The 18,339-nt window shown below is 47.0% G+C and overlaps 1 protein-coding gene across 3 annotated transcripts in view; it reads left to right on the forward strand.

The window, feature by feature from the left end:
* The window catches only part of KTN1 (kinectin 1), a 3,101,875-nt gene that overhangs the window by 2,462,681 nt on the left and 620,855 nt on the right, over nucleotides 1-18,339 (forward strand). For all 3 annotated transcript variants that reach the window (XM_069637667.1, XM_069637665.1, XM_069637666.1), the window contains one exon: nucleotides 15,427-15,507. In XM_069637667.1, the coding sequence (XP_069493768.1) occupies nucleotides 15,427-15,507 (81 nt within the window). The remainder of the gene's footprint in view (nucleotides 1-15,426; nucleotides 15,508-18,339) is intronic.

Consider the following 18,339-nt stretch of genomic DNA (forward strand, 5'->3'; position numbering starts at 1 on the left):
AAAGTCTGTTTCTGAGAGGAGACCAGCTAGATACTGAGGTGCATGCAGATCGCTTTGGAGTGGCTGCACATCTTGGATTCCCTCATGTGGATGTGTACTGGCATGGAGTGCGTGGAATGAAGTGGCTGGATTTCGTTCCTCTTAGTGCTACTTTGGTGACAGTGTCATCTAGACATTATTATTATTAATTGTGGAGGGAACCGTTTAGGACATGTCTCTGGGGTCTCTTTGCAATTTGCAATGAAAGAAGGACTTGGGAAAGTCATGAACATGTTTCCAAAATCCCGAGTATTTTTTTCTGATATTGCCCAGAGATAAATGTGGCTACGAGTATTTCTTTCTGATATTGCCCAGAGATAAATGTGGCTACGTTCTTCTTCATTTGGTCCACAAATGGAGAAAGCGAGGCGCAATGTCAACAAGGGTGGTTGTGCCTTTTTGTATGATGTTGGCATTTTCTCTTTTCACAATGAAAATATTATGTTTCTTAGTACACAGATTTCGCAGAGATGGAGTACATCTTACTTAGGATGGGCATCGGATATTTCTCCTTTTTGGAATTATAGCCATCCTTTTTACAGTAGGTGGTGACCACTTGAAGTTCTCGAAACACAAACAAAAAAAACAAAAAGGCTCTTTTCAGAGCCACGACTTCCTCCTGGAGAAGAGTGCAAGGGTTTTGAAGAGCAGCACCCCAGAAATGTACATGTCTGCTGACTGTCCGCGGACTTCTAAAAATGCACAGGGCCCTGCAGCATTTCATTGGCACGTCTATTTTTAAACTGTGAAAGGCGGTTCTGAAAAGAGCCTTTCGAGGGGATTGGGTCCTCCGACGTATTCCATATCTATGACATGTAATCACCACAGCTGTGCTTCTTCGGAAAATCTTCGGCTCCTGCGTCAATGACGTCGATACGCCGCACTTGAGGACCTCCTCCGACGGCCGACGTCACTGGATGTTATAAGTAGGACGCACGACGCCCGTAGCCTCAGTTCTGTTTTTTCCACAAACGTGTTCGCTTCGGAGATCTCGGCGTGCCTTGACTCTTTGAAGTTTCTGTATTTTCTTGGCTCTTCGAACCTGTTCGTATTGTGAAGTACATTCTTCATGAAGATGTCTACCTCGTCTCCCACCCCGCGTCCGGGCTTTAAGAAGTGCGGGGACTGTGGGTCCCAGATGTCAGTGACGGACTCGCACGACGCCTGCCTCTGGTGCCTCGGGGAGGCCCATGACACGGATGACTGTGTCGACTGCCAGTCGATCACATCCAAAGCCTTGCGGGAGCGCAAAAAGAAGTTGTCGGTAGGTAAGGTGTCCAAGCCACGGAAGTCTAGGTCTGCAGGGCTTTCGACGGACGATTCGAGGGGCGACTCTTCGCATCGTCATCGGAAGTCCAGTGGGTCTCGGTCCCGGAGTAGGTCCCACCAAGCATGCGACGCAAGAGGAATGGGCTTCCTTCGGGAAGAAAATGTTAGCGATTCTCGAATCGCAGGGCACTGGTCCGTCTGCGCCTCGGTCATGATCGGTCGAGAGACACTGCTTGCACGCCTTTGGGCTCGAGTGGTCGGCACGATTCGCGGGAGAGGTCCTGCTCGAACAAGGGGAATCATTCTCGTCATGCCCGGTCCAGGTCCCGGTCCTCGACGCGCTTGAGACCGTGTGCACCTGTGGTGTCTTTGAGGAAGACGTCGACGCCGTTGGCTCAGAGGTCGTCGACGGACTCTTTCGAGGCCCTGCCTCTGAAGAAGTCGTCGATGCTATTGCCGCCCAGGCTGTCGAGGGACATGCTCGGGGGTCCGGCCTCGAGGCCTGTGTCGACGCCATCAATGCTTTCGGCATTGACGCCGATTCACTCGATGCCCTTCGCGGCTGTTTCGACCGGGGTACCCTGGGACTCGGTGGAATCCCCTAGAAAGGCTCTGGCCAAGGTCAAGCATGGCTTTGTTCCACATTCTGTGCCTTCTTCCCGCCATCTTGAGTTTATTTCAGAGGTGGGTGAGGGCTCTGATGATGGCATGGTTCCTGATACGGTGCCAGACGAGATTCTCTCGGGCCATAGCCAGATTGAGGACCTGCGGCAGTCCCTGCACGATGCCAGTGGGCTGGACACCTCTCCGGAGGTGGAGTTTTGTAGGCCTGATCCTGGCACTCATGCCGGCTCCTCATACCGTCGCCTTATGTCTAGGCTCACCGAGTACTTGGGTTGGTCTGCGCCCCCAGGGGATTTTCTTCAGGATGACCTTAAGGATATCCTCGACCAAGGTCCACCAACTGACCCGGTACTGCCGTTCCATATGGCTCTACAGAGGACGGTGGCGGCAGCTTGGACTGCTCTGGAGAGTCTCCCGGCAGTGGGCAAGTCTTTGCCACGAAAATACCACCCAGCCAGTAGCGACCCCTGCTACTTGACCAGGCACCCCACTCGGGAGAGTTTGGTGGTGCAGGCGGCTACGGCCCCGGCAAAGCAGGCGTCGTATCCTACCATCCCTCCTGATAGGGACGACAAGCGTTTTGGCGGCTGGGCGAAGAAAGTGTTTTTTTCAGGGGGTATGGCGCTTCAGGCGGCCAACTCCGTATGTGCCTTGTCACGTTTCACGCATACTCTGTGGAACTGTGTTTCCTTAGCGGCTGAACATATTCCCGAAAGGGACGAACAGGATGGTTTCCTTGCCATGGTTCAGGATGGCAAGGATGCCATATGTGAGGCCGTTCAGTCGGGTTTGGACATGGCAGATTGCATCAGCCGGTCCATGGTGGCGAGCACCGTGATACGCAGGTTTGCGTGGTTGCGGAAGTCGGGGTTTGCTCCTGATGTGCAGGCCCGGCTCCTCAACATGCCCTTTGACGGGGAACGTCTTTTTGGCAGCAAGGCTGACGAGAGCCTTGAGAGGTTGCAGACCTCCAAAGCTGCAGCAAAGTCGTTGGGCGCTGCAGTTCGCCAACCTCTGCCTTTTCGTCCTAGGGGACAGCAATGGAGGGGAGGTTCCTTTCGTTATTACTCATCCTTTGGTAAAGCGAGAGGAGCTGCCACTCAAAGGGGCCACCGTAGGAGTGCCAGAGGTGGAAAACAAGGTACACGAGGTGCCAAGGCCGCTCAGGCTGTTGCCTCTTTGCCCTCAGGCAACGCCACAGCCGCTTCAGCTCAGTCATGAGGCCATGTCCCATGGTTCGCCGGTTGGGGGAAGGCTGGGGCAGCATCTTGCAGAGTGGCGCACCATTACTTCAGATGTGTGGGTTCTGGAGATCAAAACCCACGGCTACCGTCTTCCTTTCCGGCAGAGGCCTTGAGACAATCCACCGGGGAATCTCTCTTTGAAGAGTCCGGATCTGCTCCTTGCGCAAGAAAATCAATCCCTGCTGGAGAAAGGCACCATAGAACTGGTGCCTGTAGCGGAGAGGAACAAGTGATGGTATTCCCCTAATTTTTTGATTTCCAAGAAAGACGGGGGTTTGAGACCCATCATGGACTTGCGCGGTTTGAACAAACTCCTCAGGAAGGACAAGTTCAAGATGGTTACTCTCTCTCAAGTCCTCCAGGCCCTTCAACTTCAGGACTGGTTGGTGTCTCTCGACCTCAAGGATGCTTATTTTCATGTGCCGATACATCCAAAGCACAAGAAGTACCTGAGGTTCGCGGTTGGTGACTCGCGCTTTCAGTGTCGGGTCCTGTCGTTCTGATTGACCTCCGCCCCTGGTTCTTCACCAAGCTCATGGTAGTGGTGGCAGCGCACCTCAGGAAAGGGGGGATTCACGTCTACCCCTACCTGGACGATTGGTTGATCAGGGCGCGCTCTCCCGAGCAAGTCCTGGATCATCTGTCAGGCACCTGCCACTCCCTCCACAAGCTGGGCTTCTCCCTCAACTTAAAGAAGTCCCATTTGACACGGACTCAGAGGCTCCAGTACATCTGAGCTGTGCTCGACACGTCCCTGGGGCAGTGTTTTCCTCCCCAGGTGAGGGCTCATCACATTCAGCAGATGGTGCACAAGTTTCAGCTTGCTCAGAGTCTCCCAGCGTTCGAGTTCTTGAGATTGCTCGGCCTCATGGCATCCTGCATTCTTTTGGTGCCAGAGGCTAGGTTGCCGATGAGATCTTTGCAATGGGCACTCAAGCTCCAGTGGTCTCAGTCCGCCGGCAGGTTGTCGGACCCTGTTCAGGTGCTGTCTTCAGTCGCCCAGGACCTTCTGTGGTGGGCCGTCGAAGGCAACTTGATGAAGGGGGCTCCATTTTGGCTACCCTGGCCGGAGGTGACGATCGTGACGGACGCATTCCTCACGGGATGGGGAGCTCATGCCAACGAGTTGACAGGCAGCGGTCGTTGGTCTCAGTCGGAGTCCAGACTCCATATCAATCTGTTGGAGCTGAGGGCCGGCAGGCTAGCCCTGAAGGCTTTTCTGCCGACTGTGCGAGGGAAGAATGTCCTGATCCTGACGGACAACACAGTGGCCATGCACTACCTCAACAAAAAGGGGGGGCAGGGTCACTTTGTCTGTGCAGGGAGGCGATGCAGCTCTGGTTCTGGGCAATCCAGCAGGAAGTTTCGATCTCGATAGTTCATCTGGCCGGAGACGAAGACGAGACGGCAGACGTTCTGAGCAGGCAGAGCGTGATCTCTCACGAGTGGGAGTTGGGTCAGGAGATTCTCCTGGAGATCTTCGCCCTTTGGGTGACCCCTCAAGTGGATCTCTTCGCCTCCAGTGTCAACCGGAAGTGCGAGAGTTTCTGCTCGCGGGAATGTCCTCAAAAAGGAGCCTTAGGAGACACGTTCGTGGTGGAGTGGTCATTCCCACTGCTGTACGCGTTTCCTCCAGTCCCCGTCATCCCGCAAGTACTGCAGAGGTTACGGAGGTTCGGTTCCCGGATGATCCTAATTGCTCCGGCGTGGGCCCGGAGGACGTGGTACCCGGACCTTCTCGACTGGTCCATCTGCCCTCCACTTCATCTTCCCTACCGAGACGTTCTGCTCTCACGGGAGGGGGGTCATGTTCTCCATCCAGAGGTCAGATCCCTCAACCTTCACGCTTGGTTTCTGAAAGGTTGAGGTATATGGATTGGGACCTCCCTGAAGACGTGATGGAGGTGTTGCTCTCGGCCAGACGGTCTGCAACAAAGTCCCTGTACTGTTGCCATTGGCGTAAGTTCTGCGACTGGTGCAGGGTTAAGAATGTGGATCCTTTTGCATGTGACATTCCCATGGTTCTGTCTTTTTTGCTTTCTTTGGCCCACAGGGGCTTGCAAGTGGGTACCGTTAAAGGTTACCTGGCGGCGCTGTCCATATTTAAGCGCTCGTCTGAAGAGTGTTCCTATTTTAAAATTCCTTTAATTTCTCAGTTTCTGAAAGGGCTCACTAATGTGTTCCCTCCGTCACCTTTCCAGGTGCGCGGTTGGGATTTGAACCTTGTTCTCAAGTTTCTGATGGGTGCTCCGTTTGAGCCTTTGCATTCATGCCCTTTGCGACTGTTAACTCTTAAAACTGTATTTGTGGTTGCGGTCACTTCCGCTCGCAGAGTGAGTGAGTTACAGGCACTTTCAGTTAAGCCACCCTTCACTGTGTTTTATAAGGACAGGGTTGTCCTTAGGGTTCGTCCTTCCTTTCTTCCGAAGGTGGTGTTGGAATTTCATTTAGGCCAGAATGTTGTTCTTCCGGCGTTTTATCCTCCTCCACATCCTGGTAAGGAAGAGTAGAGGCTCCATAGACTTGATCCTAGGAGAACGTTAAGCTTTTATATTTCACGCATGTCCCGGGTCAGAGTGGACGATCAACTCTTCATTGGTTACGCTGGAAAGCGTTTGGGACAAGCTCTGACAAAGCAGACTTTGTCTCGCTGGAATATTCTGGCTATCTCTGAGTGTTACCGCTTGGCAGGTAAGGACCCACTGATCGGCTTGCGGGCCCATTCTACCAGGGGTATGGCTGCCTCTACTGCCCTACAGAGGGGTGTTGCTATTCGTAACATCTGTGATGCAGCCACCTGGGCTTCGGTACATACTTTTGTACGTCACTACTCCCTCGAATCCATTCGTGGGCAGGATCTGGCCTTTGACAAGGCGGTCCTTTACTCCGCAATTTGATTGGGCATTCTAAATTTCTGTTTTCTAAATTCTTTTCCCACCTCCTTGCATTGGTAATGCTTTGGGAGTCTGTCATAGATATGGAATACGTCGGAGGACCCAATCCCCTCGAAGAACAAGTTACTCTCTTACCTGGTAACGTTCTTTCGATGGGATGGTTCGACGACGTATTCCATATCGCTCCCTCCCTGCCTTCCCCGCTACAGAATTTCTTATGCGATTGCAGCTTACATTTCCGCAAGGCTTTGTGTGTCAGACTGGCAGAAGACTGGTGCCCCACGTTCTGGGAAAAAACTCTGAGGCTACGGGCTTCGTGCGTCCTACTTATAACATCCAGTGACGTCGGCCGTCAGAGGAGGTCCTCGAGGGCGGCGAATCGACGTCATCGACGCAGGACGCAGACGCCAAAGATTTTCCAAAGCAGCACAGCTGTGGTGATTACATGTCATAGATATGGAATACGTCGTCGGACCATCCCATCGAAAGAAAGTTACCAGGTAAGCGAGTACCTTGTTCTTTTTTAAAGTTTTTTTGTTTTGTAATTTTGTAAAAAAGTTTTAACAGGACACAAAAGGAAGGGAAGGGAGGGTAAGGAAAGGGCACCAACCACAGGGATAAGAAAGGGCCTTAATCAGGTAGTGAGCAGTCCTTCTCATGCTCCCGGACCGCAGCCTCAAAAGCACTTCGATGGGTCTCCCCCGTGTAGAGTACTGCATCGCAGTACATACACAATACTCTGACCCTCAAAAGGTAAGGGTCTACTGTGTCATGTATTGTCATGCATGCTGGACGCTACGCTCGTAGAACAGCTAGACCGTTCTACTCCAAATGGAGGTTATTCGATACGTTACCGGGAAAACGACGTTTGCACTTTTCACGTCGCTAACTTCACGTGACTTTTGCTTCGTCACGTGAACTACGGTATTACGTATTTAAGCAGCGTAGAAGCTTCACTCGCTGCTTCTGATCGTCTCTATTGGCGTTGTGTAGCTGAACCTCTGATCTGCATCCTGGCATATTTCTACAGCTACTTTTGGGCCTTCGATAGCGTGTGTTCCGCCACACGCTGATTCCTGGAGCTATCCCTTCGCGTGTTAATTCACACGCGTTCTCTGTCTTCAAGCGTGGCTGGTCCGGACTGCGGGAATCCTGCCCGCGTGTAATTCCACACGCTCACGCTGTCTCTAAACGCGGCTGTTCCGGACTGCGGGAACACCGCCCGCGTGTTATTCCACACGCGCTCTCTGTCTTCAAGCGCGCCTGGCTAAAGCTGCGTAAATCCTGCCCGCGTGTAAAATCCACACGCGCTCTTTGTCTTCAAGTGCGGCTGGCCAAGGCTGCGTGAATCCTGCCCGCGTGTAAAATCCACACGCGCTCTTTGTCTTCAAGTGCGGCTGGCCAAGGCTGCGTGAATCCTGCCCGCGTGTAAAAACCACACGCGCTCTCTGTCTTCATACGCGGCTGGCCCGGACTGCGTAAATCCTGCCCGCGTGTAAATCCACACGCGCACGTTGTCTTCACACGTTATTTTCTTCGCGGCTGTTTATAACCGCGTGTACTTCTAACTCCTGCATCTGTGGAATTAACAGAAGGATTGATCCCTATAGTGGGAAGGAGGCCTTTCAAGGATTATTGGAAGGTGACATTGAACTGAACTTTGGACGCTATCCTGTGGTGAATTCAACCCGTATCTAGCGTGAGCCTCGTTCCGTTCGGGATAAGTCTCCCTTACTAATTTTCCCTTCCTTGTCGTTTGTTCTTCATTCAAATCCATCAAGAGACTTCTGGATTGTTCTACCCAAATCTAAAGGTCAGTGTGAACATTCCTGTCATTATCTAATTCATCATACTCAGATTTGAGCAGTTATTCATGATACTTTAATTTGTCCTAGGCTGGATTACTATACCTTACCCACGCCCTTTCCAGTGATCCATCGCTCTGCCTGTTTTATCAGCCAGAGGGTTGTATCATTTGGAAGGTCTTTTATTGACTTCACGACTATCAAATCGTGTGAACAGGGATCCGGAAGACCCTACCTCCTGTATCCTTTTGAGTATTGTATCCTTTTCAGTTAATACTTTGGTACATTCTGACACGTATGGCCTCTGACTCAGCTTGAGGGATGCCTTGCCCCACAGGAGTGCCTCTTGTGGTGGCAGGAGCAGGAACGGAGGATGCTGCAGAGGAACTCAACCTACTATGTTTATTTCATGGGACAACCCTCCGAATTGCCCCAGCATGGAACGACATTAGGTGTAGGTTCATGGAGGTAATACCGTAACTGTACAAACCTGGTTTGCCATGACTGAGCACCAACTGGCACGCAGTGCAGCGCACCTTGTTTGCACAAGCTTTTGGTACTCCTTCAAGAGTGGCAAACAACCTCCACACCCAAGATTCACAGGGGCTGCTAGTAGTAGGGACTTCCACTACCTCTTCTTCGTCATCCTCTTCATCCGTCTCTGCATCCTCACGCCTGTTCCTCTCTCCCTCTGTCTGTGAAAACTTCAAACACCAAAAAGGGCTCAAAAAGTATCCAGATCGCTAGGGAGATGGTCTGGGACATGTGCAAGGGTAAAGTTTCACAGCAAAATACTTTGCATTTCTCAAAAAAGCACTTTTTGTGTGTCTGAGAACCGGACTGTGTTCGCGAACAAGGACTCGCGCTTAGCGTGGGTGCGGTCCCATGATGACGTCGCGGATATGTTCGTGAATGTGATGGGTGTCCGTAAAACACCAAATGCACGTGGTTGGTTGTGCGCATGCGCCTGTGTGTTTTAAGAACAGTGTTCGGGGTCACCGAACTAATTAAAAGTGCGACACACGTGCGGCGGACAGTTACGAACAGGCGCGATGTTCGTAGAACCTGAGGGTGGGATGCGTATGCGTACAGGTGTCCGCCGGACTGGGTTTGGGTCCCCGAACTAATTAAAGGTGCACCATAACTTTGAGGACATGCAGATTATGCGTCCTACGGACACCTCAATTTTGATTATGGACAGTGCAAACAGGCATAGTGTCCTTAGGAAATCCCCATTTTGGTTATTTACAGACAGGCGGACATATTATGTGTCCTACAGACACCTCCATTTTGTTTGCGGACAGTGCATATAGGCATAGTGCCCTTAGGACACCCGCATTTTGGTTAAATTCGGACATCCCAGACAGTCGCGCAATCCGCCGACACCCTAATGGAGGGAGAAGCAGAAATTGAGACAAATACAGGGGAATTGGTGTTTTCAACATGTTGGATGGTAGCGGAGGAAGGGATTGTAGTCTCATAACATTTTTGGTGATGGGGATTTTTTTGGGATGGTTGACTGGGACATGGAGAAGGGGTGTATGTGGGACAGTGATATTTAATTTTTTCCATGATATGGTTTTCTACAAAGTTCTTCAAAATAATGAAATTGGTCATTAATTGATGCATTTTTTGTTCCAAACGCTGTAGATGATTTTCCACAGTATCTGTTCCAGTATTTTCTGTATGTTCTGTTAAAAAAAAAAGTGTTGGGTACATATAAAATAATGTGTATTAATTGGCTTACTTTGAAAACAGCAGTGTCTACCATTAGTATCACGGTTTTCAGTCATTTTGTCGTGGGGAAAATGTTCTTCAAGCCACTGCAAATTACTAGACATTTCTGTGTAAAAAAAATATAAATTATTTTTTTAGTGTATCCTACTATAGAAACTTTATACATGTAGGAATTAATGTAGTGTACTTATCAGTTTGTTTTTTAGTTTTCCTGTTAATGCTATGTAGGTGTGCTGTTGATATTTGTTGTGCAGTTTCTGTATAAAGCATCAGTGAGGTAATTCTGTTGGAGGAATATGTAAAAATGTTTTGGTATCTTCCATTATGTTTCATATGACTGTTGGTGTCTTACATATACAGTTTGCACTTCTTATTTATTTTTTAATGTAATTTATTTATATGCTGCTCTTTGAACATCTTCAGTGTGTTTATTGCATGATACAACAATGTAAGATACCCCCTGAGTTTTTGGACCGTGTTCATGTTGACCGAGTCTGTCCGCGGACATGCGCACGGTCCGCGGACCTCCCAACAATAGTGTGGGGTTCAGTATGTTGTATGGTATATCTTTTTAAACTAAGGAAATCCTAGTAAAAACCGATCAAATTAATCATATCTATATCTATATTCAGTGAAAAAAAACGTTGTTAAAGGGACGTTATGGGTAAGTTGCGCTAATAAGTATGTAGTTCATTACACATCTCCCGATCATCCCTGATACTTTTTTTGCCAACATTACATTCACAACCCCTTGTAGGAAAACGAAATGCACCTGTGGTGTCATCAGTGATGTCATCAATGATATTTGTGATGTTCTCTTTGATGTCCTGGGTTTTAGTCTTCGCAGTGCATAGTGGTGGCGTGAGTTATGGTTGCTTAGCTTAGCATAACTGGCGAATTTCAGGGGTTTTTCAATTTTACTTGTAACCATAACATCCTTTTAACAGCTTTTTTAACTGTATAATGTCCCTTTAACAAAGTTTTTTCACTGCATATATATGCACCTTTTTGCCTCATCAGAGAACCATCTGCTTAACACGATCTGCGGATCTTACACTGCCCCTGTTACGTATAACCGCGGCTGACATTTGACTCTTTAAAATTCATTCCGGTTATAACTGGAAACTATACATGTTTTCACTGTAAAACCTGTTACATAGTCCAATTACTAATGCAACATGCACAACTTTTTTTCTAAAGATGGGCTTGGATTGTTACTGTGACACTCGCAATGACAGTTCAAGTATTGATGGTCGTGTGATGTCACAAGTTAATATTAAAATCTCTTGTGACAAAACTGGTAGGGACAGTTTTGTATATATGAATAACCCCCTCCATATTCCCAAATCTCATGACCCTAATTCTTGGGGCTGGCTTCCGTAAGTAAAACATGAAGGGGCTGGCTTCCGTAACTAAAACATGAATCCATCGGTTTATTGTTTTGGAACATCCGGGATATTCACACTTTAAGCAGAGACAAATTGGCTATAATATAATTCGTGCTCATACTATTTTCATGCTACAGTAGGCTTTGCACCAAGGTTAATTTTGATGGTTTCATTTTAATACAGAGAATCGCCTCTAAAGGAAATATGGGTAGAGCTTTTGGTGGCCTCATAATTGGTGTTAACCAATTTGCTCTAAAGGAAATCCAATGAATACATTTGCCTTCTTATATACTAGCTGCTGAAACATTGAGCATGAAAGGGGCACTTATTTGTTGATACTAATTAATGTGTATGACATTCCCGGGTTTCTAAAATTGCTTTAATAAGATGCATTTGTGCTCTGATCTCAGAGATCAAATCAAATAGGAAAACCCCCACTGTAGTGGTGATTTCAACATAGATTGTAGTGTTTCTGCTGATGTGTTGTGTGATTATACACCCAGAATACCTCTACTAAAGAAAGCTCAAGGATCAGTACACCAAAATGGTGCGGGCCTCTAAATGGGCTGATTAACACATTTATTCCCCTTAATGTAATGAACTATGAAATCCTCGCTAGACCGTATACGTGAACAGAGTTGAAATTACCAGCACATTAAATCATATATTTGGGAATGATGTTGTTAGGCAGAAACCTGTGCAGTTCCCTTAGGGAACGCTGCAAAAGATCTAGGACTACAGGTGTTAGCAGTAAACCCACTTGGTAGCAGTCTGTACCACCCAGATTTACCTGGTAGCTGTGGCTGAGCAGTCAGACCTCCCTCAAGAAGAGTTAGGCAGTATGCAAAGTATACACAATAGGCACTCAGATACAATAATACAAGCAAACACTGACCAGAGCTTTGTATCAAAGTATATAATTATTTATTTAAAAATACACTGTTTGACACACTCCAGCACTCTTATTGTAAAATATTCTAAACACAGTTACTATTGTAATATATACACCCCTTTTTCCTTATCAGATAAGTCACTGTAAAACACCACTTATTTTCATACAGAGGGGAGCGCTTAACTAGATGGCACTCCAATAAGTTTGTTAGAAAGGGAGAGAAAAAGACAGAATATGGAAAAGTACACCACTCTAAGATTCAGGAACACTGTTAGCAAGGCAGAAGAGCAAAAGTCACTGGTGAGCCAAAGTCCAAAGGCTGGGCCCACTCTTAGAGAGAGCAGAGCACAAATGCGCCCAAGATCACACAGTTACGCTAGGCTTAGAAAGTCTTGCAGAGGGTTCAAAAAGAGTTTAGAGAGGCTTAGGAAAGTTTAGCCAGGGTGTCCCAGGCTAACCCAGGTTCGAAAGCCGGGGACTAAATCTACCCCGTACAGTCGGTAGCAAGGGAAGCCAGGCGGGACACGGTACCTTAAGTGGGAAGGATCCTCCAGCGGTGGCAGTTGTTTCTGGTAGTGGGTGCAAGTTGCGTCGTCGTCCAGGGGAAGAGAAGATCTCGACTTGGAGGAAAGATGAAGGTTGTTGCACTACCAGGGAAGAAACCAGCTGCAGAGTTTTCCGGTTAAAGGTGGTACCTTTGTTTCGCAGTCGTGGTAAAACGTGTTATCCCGGTTGCCGGGGTGCTTGGCACAGGCAAGGCGGTCACGAGGTACGTCAGGAAGGCGAAAAGACGGTGAAACTGGTTATCCCCACCAGTCAAAGGAAGAAGACTCTCCGGCGGGAGATCTCCTCTGTCGTTGGGTTAAGTGGTGAGACGGTCCAGCAGGGCTCCACCGGTGGTGGTGTCGTGGCAGGTCGGCTCGGCTTCTCCCTCGTGGGATTCTTAGGTCCTGTGGCGACTTCTGAAGTTCCAGTCCCCAAACCCTGCTTTTATGCAGAAAACCCCCATTCACTCAGCCTAGATGTCACTCAAACATGCTAAGTGGTGAGCCGGCCGGCTCACCACTTGGGCCAATCAGGATGGAGTGCGACTTGAGTTGCCTAGGCAACTCAGTCCGGGGTGCCTAAATTCCCCTCCACCCCTCCTAAGTACCCCAGACAGAGTGGCACCACTCTGAAGGGCTTCTGTGGAGAAGCCCGCCAAAAAGTGGAACAAAGGGCTCGACTTGGGTTGTAGTCACAGAAGAGAACACAAACGCCATTTTAGAATCAAGTTTTGGCAAAAAATACCAACCGGAGAATTCATATTAATTAAATAGACCGGCGATATGTTCGAGGCTACCGTAAATAATTAAATAAATATAGTAGCCTAAAACAATGGGAAATCCCATAGGAAAATATTTGCGGTTGAATATAAAAAGTAGTATCCACTGCCACCAGCCAAAACTCGATCAGGGGGGACGGAGACGTGCCCCCTCGACTAACAGACCGTGGGGCAATCGAATTGCCCCAGCCAGTACGTCCACAATATGATGGTTTGTACTGGTTCTGTTCAGAATTTAAGACTAGTAAAGTCAATGGTGACTTTACATGCCCTGGGAGACAGTAGTCAGTCCCAGGGTATGGAGTCTATACTTGGGTGTCACTATGACACCCCTGTGTCACTGCACTGAGGGTGCGTGTAACACACATCACAAAAACACATGAAGCCCTATGGAGTAAAAGACCCCATAGCCCATCAAACACATCTAGATTCAAAGAAACACACTCAAATCATGTCCAAGAGTGAGGGTAAAAGAGTCTCACTCTTGGCAGGAGAAAAAATTAAACCCCAAAAATCCAGCAAAGCTGCTGGGGGACTCACTAGGTTAGGAAATTCAGCCTAAACAGAGAATTCTCCCTAACAGATGTTGCTTTATCTAAAGTCGCCAATATGAGCATTGATTCTAATTCTCTCAGTGATCACAAATGTTTGTGCTTACTAATGCATCATAAAATGGCATATAACAATTTTCTATGGTTAGGACAAACTGAACTGCATCCTAAAGGCAATTGCATTATCTGGATTGAGAAAGCAACAACACAATTTAACTAGTGCATTAGTGAGAAGCTAGACCATGGAAGAATAGCAATATACTCTGCTCTCATTCAAACGGTGAATGGACAACATGTTTGCAGGTATTTATGATGAAGTAACCAATAAACAAGTGATCAAAACAGATAGGGATTTTAAGCATTGTATTTACGATGTAGGAATTGCCCACTTCGACATACTGTCAAGAAAAAAAAAAAAAGTGCACCCTTATGTGGATAGTTCTGAATGCCCTTTAATGATACGAAGAGCAAAAAGGGCATACAGGAACTGTCTAAAATCTCTTCAGGCCTCTATTAGAACTGCACTCTCAGCTAATCGTAAACACCTAGAAAAGTAATGAATCAGACATTTTGGCAGCTAGTCAGAAAGTATAAGTGCATGCAATCCTATCTCAGAACAAAAATGGATTGTATGCTTAGAATTAATATATGGCACTTCAAAATATGAACCCCTAAATTAGAGTAAACCACGACACAATTACCTTTACGATATAGATGGCATCTTAAAAGCTATCAAGTATCTAGTGCCTTAAACCATCTAGAGAAGTAGGTCCAGATGGGTTGGCCAACATAGTATATAAAAGGAATCCGCACGCCTGGTAGGCAATCTTGGATCAAGTTTTTAGAAACATTGCTGACACAAATAGCTTTCCAGTATCCAATTAAGAATCTTTAATTATACCTATACACAAAATGGAGACCACTTGGATCCTAGTCATTATAGAATACTTGCAATGCTAGACTCATCTAGCAAAGTTGTTGCTATTATTCTATTGAGAGCTATCTAAATGGCCCATTGCTGAAATCGATCTTCCAGTGTTCGCTGTTCTCAGGAACTAAGATGAGGAATCTGTAAAATTAATTACAAATTCATCAGAAAGAAGCTTTACTGAGAGGCAAGTTAATTCTTCATTGCATATGCACTTGTTTTTGTAATAAGACTGTTTATCGAGTGTGTCTCTCTTTTGGCGTGTTTCTTCATTGTGTATTATTCCAAAGGTAAGGCATAAAAGTACAATCAGAAGTACTCTTGCAAGCTTAATTGGCTTCAAATTGCCATGTTAGATGCATCTTTTTCTTGATGCACTCATTTTAAATTCTCAAACACCAAACTTTAATATTCCAGACCAACCATTAAATGCAAACGTTTGCACAGCTTGTAAATGTTAGAGAAAGAAGCTGTAGAATACTGCTCCAGGTAAGTAACTTTCACCGTATAAGCTATTGAGGGAGAACTGAAACTAGAGCTCTCGGAACAGTGTAAATGAGCTCAGTGGAAGGAATGTTTTATGTTGGAAAAGACATGCTAGCAGTGCTGCTTAATATGTTTTTAAGATCCAAATCCATTGTCACAACTTCTATTTTGATTAGTTGGATGTGTAGCACTATAATATTACACTGGTCCATTGTACCAACATACAATGTTGTGTTTACTAACAGAGACCTAGTGAGTGGCTACAAGAGTTTGGAAAGTTGGCAGAAGTGTGTCTGAATGAATCTTCTGCTTCAGAAAGTGTTCAGGTGAGTGTACTCCTCATACATAGATTACTTAGTATTGTCTGCAAATATTCATGTTGTCTTGGTTAACACTTCGAGTGCTATATTTTGTGTGTGTTTGTAAATATATGTCCTTGGCGTCTGCTGCTTGTTGCACGTTTTTCCCCTTCAGCCTGTCTTTGCCGTGACTAGGAAGGGTTAACTGAGGAGGTGGAGGAGGAGCCCATTCTTCTGAAATGCCCTCCGTGGCGCAGAGCGCGCAGATTCCCGCAGAGTCCTTGTCGTCCTTTGCACTCCTGTGTGAGGACGTGAAGTTTTGGGAAGTTTTCCATTGTGAAAAGGCCCTATTCTCCGGATGAACATTGGTTGATCTACAACAAAAGGGAAGTGAGCTATTAGTACAAACTCTTTGTTTAAGTTTTGCAAACTGTGTGGAGCAGTGTGGAAGCCGCTGGTCATCCCTGAAGAGCGCGTGGGGGGACGGTCTTAGGCAGCTCCTCAATCTGCCAGGCGTGCCCCACCCTCAGGGCTGGGAGGTGGCCCGCTTGCTCTGCCTGCCTGCCGCTGGTCACTGGAACTCTGGGGGAACTTTTGTGTTTTACATGTAATGTAAATGAGGTGTATTGCAAGTTAAACCGGGTGGAATCTTCATTTTGGTGGTTGCAAAGTTTTTCTTCTCCGCAACTGTTTCTCTAGTTTTATTTTCCTGGGAGCCACTGTGCTTGATTGACAGTTTTCTAAGACTCTCTGAGTTACTCTGAGTCACTCTGAGACACTATTGGCATAGTTTTATTTTTGCGTGAGGTGTCTGAGGCTTTCCGTTCCATCGCTGTTTTTTATGTCATTGTTTGCGGGGGGATGATATTGCTTCAACCATTGTTTTGCTTTTTGCTTTGACTATCTTTGCATGTTATAGACTTTTTATTTTTAGCAGGAAGTAAGGACTTCCTTTTTCTTTTCCTCACCTGTTTTTATTGTTGTTTGGGGGGGGGCGTCATATTACTTTAACGGTTGATTTGCGGGGGCTGCAAGGATATCCTCTCCCTCATTGTTTTTTTCTCAGAGGGTGGTCTTTTACAGACTTGCATAGTGAGTCCCTTTGAGCCTGTCAAGTCTCTGAATATTAGAGTGTTCATTGACATTGGTTAGTGCCTGGGCCACAGCCCGGTTATTGTGGTTGCAACTCTCATGGTTTTATTAGTTTTTTAAACTTTTTACTCCTTCCCTTGAGTATCTATATCCGTATTTTTATCTGTTTATGTATCCGGTTTGAACTGTAGATTATAACTGTTTTAGGCCTATAATCTATTGCAACATAGTGCATTTGATACATGTGTTGCACTTGTGCGCCATCCCCATCACTTGCCTAACTAACTGAAATTATGAGGATGAGGGCAGAATGGTGGGGTGGAGAAAGGGAGCTAAGAAACCTAAAAATGCCAAAACTGTCAAATCGGCCAGAGCTCTTCCGAAACCCACTCCCAATCCCTCAGACAGGTCTTTGGATTCTTATATGGATGTAATGGCCAGCAAAATAGTGAGCTGCTTTAATGCAGCAGAAAAAACTGCTAGGGAGGTAGTCCCCATTATTGGAGGGCACTGTAGTCCCATTAATCCCTGTTAGATGAAAAATTGAAGCCTCTCCAGATGGTTCTCCGATCACTACAGGCACTCAAGGCGGGGGATTTGAGTACATTAGCAATAATGGATGATTCCATGAGAGCTCTAACCTCTAAGATACTGGATTTGGGCAAGGCTCAGGATCGATAGGATGGGGGACTCGTTCTCTGTGGTGCTACGACGAAGGGTGGACATATTTCAAGCTGTGATGTGGTCAGGGAAGGGAGTAGTCGGGCATTGCCAGTTGCTGCTGAAGAAGGGTTAACATCTAAATTGAAAGAGAACTTGGTTCATTGAAATTTAGGGAGGGGAAGGGGGAGTGAGTGAGTGGGTAGGTGGGTCAGCAGCCTCTGTGAATAACCTGCCTCAAGGGATGTGGGACCAAACCACTTTAAATTTGCCACCAGCAGCAACACCCTTTGTTGGGATTATTACAGGCTTACCAGGGCTTCCAAAGGGTGGCTTTGAGTCAACCATTTCTCTTATAAACAAAGTGATGCACTGGATCAATACTAATTTGATTGGGCCTAAAGTAGATCCCATCATCATCCTTATGGCAAGAAGTTGGCTGGGTTGGCACAAAGCCTAAGAAGGTGGAAGGTGATTGTGTAGTGGTAACTTTTTCTGATCCAACGGTGGCTGGTTTTCTTCTTAGCTCTAACCTTGCACAAGGCCTTAAACCAAATGGCAGTAGACTTTATAGCAGTCTACTTTCCATGGACTAGTTCTACTCAGCGACGGAGAGTCAGGTAGTCCCGGGGATGACGCAAGCCAGAATGGAAGTCGGTGGTACAGGATAGTATGAAGGAAGGCGGCAGGACCCTTAGCACCCTCTATTCGACCGCAGCAAGGAGGAAGGTTGGAGGTCAATCCCCACAAAGAGAGGGTCGAACGGTACAAGGGAAAGGATACCCACTTGTGGTCCTGAGTTGGCCCACTGATATGAGTTCCTTACATCTTGTGAAGACCTAGACTGACAGTTGGGTGTTTCAGTGCGCTGGGATGTTCAAGAGATAAGTCTGGTGGAGCAGGTGCTAGTACCCACTATGGAAGGCAAGTTACCCAATAGGGCACACTCAGAGTTCCACCTGCTATCGTGGAATATAGCGGGGTCAAGGGGGAAGATCGAAAGGGCAGATATCGTTGAGCCCCTGCAAGCAAACAAAGTGATCCTCTTAAAGGAAACTTGACCGTTGGAGACCCCTAAGATGGATGGTTTTGTTTCATTTGGGATTC

The sequence above is a fragment of the Ambystoma mexicanum genome, chromosome 14, assembly GCF_040938575.1.
Source record: "Ambystoma mexicanum isolate Mex_15411 chromosome 14, UKY_AmexF1_1, whole genome shotgun sequence".
NCBI lineage: Eukaryota > Metazoa > Chordata > Amphibia > Caudata > Ambystomatidae > Ambystoma > Ambystoma mexicanum.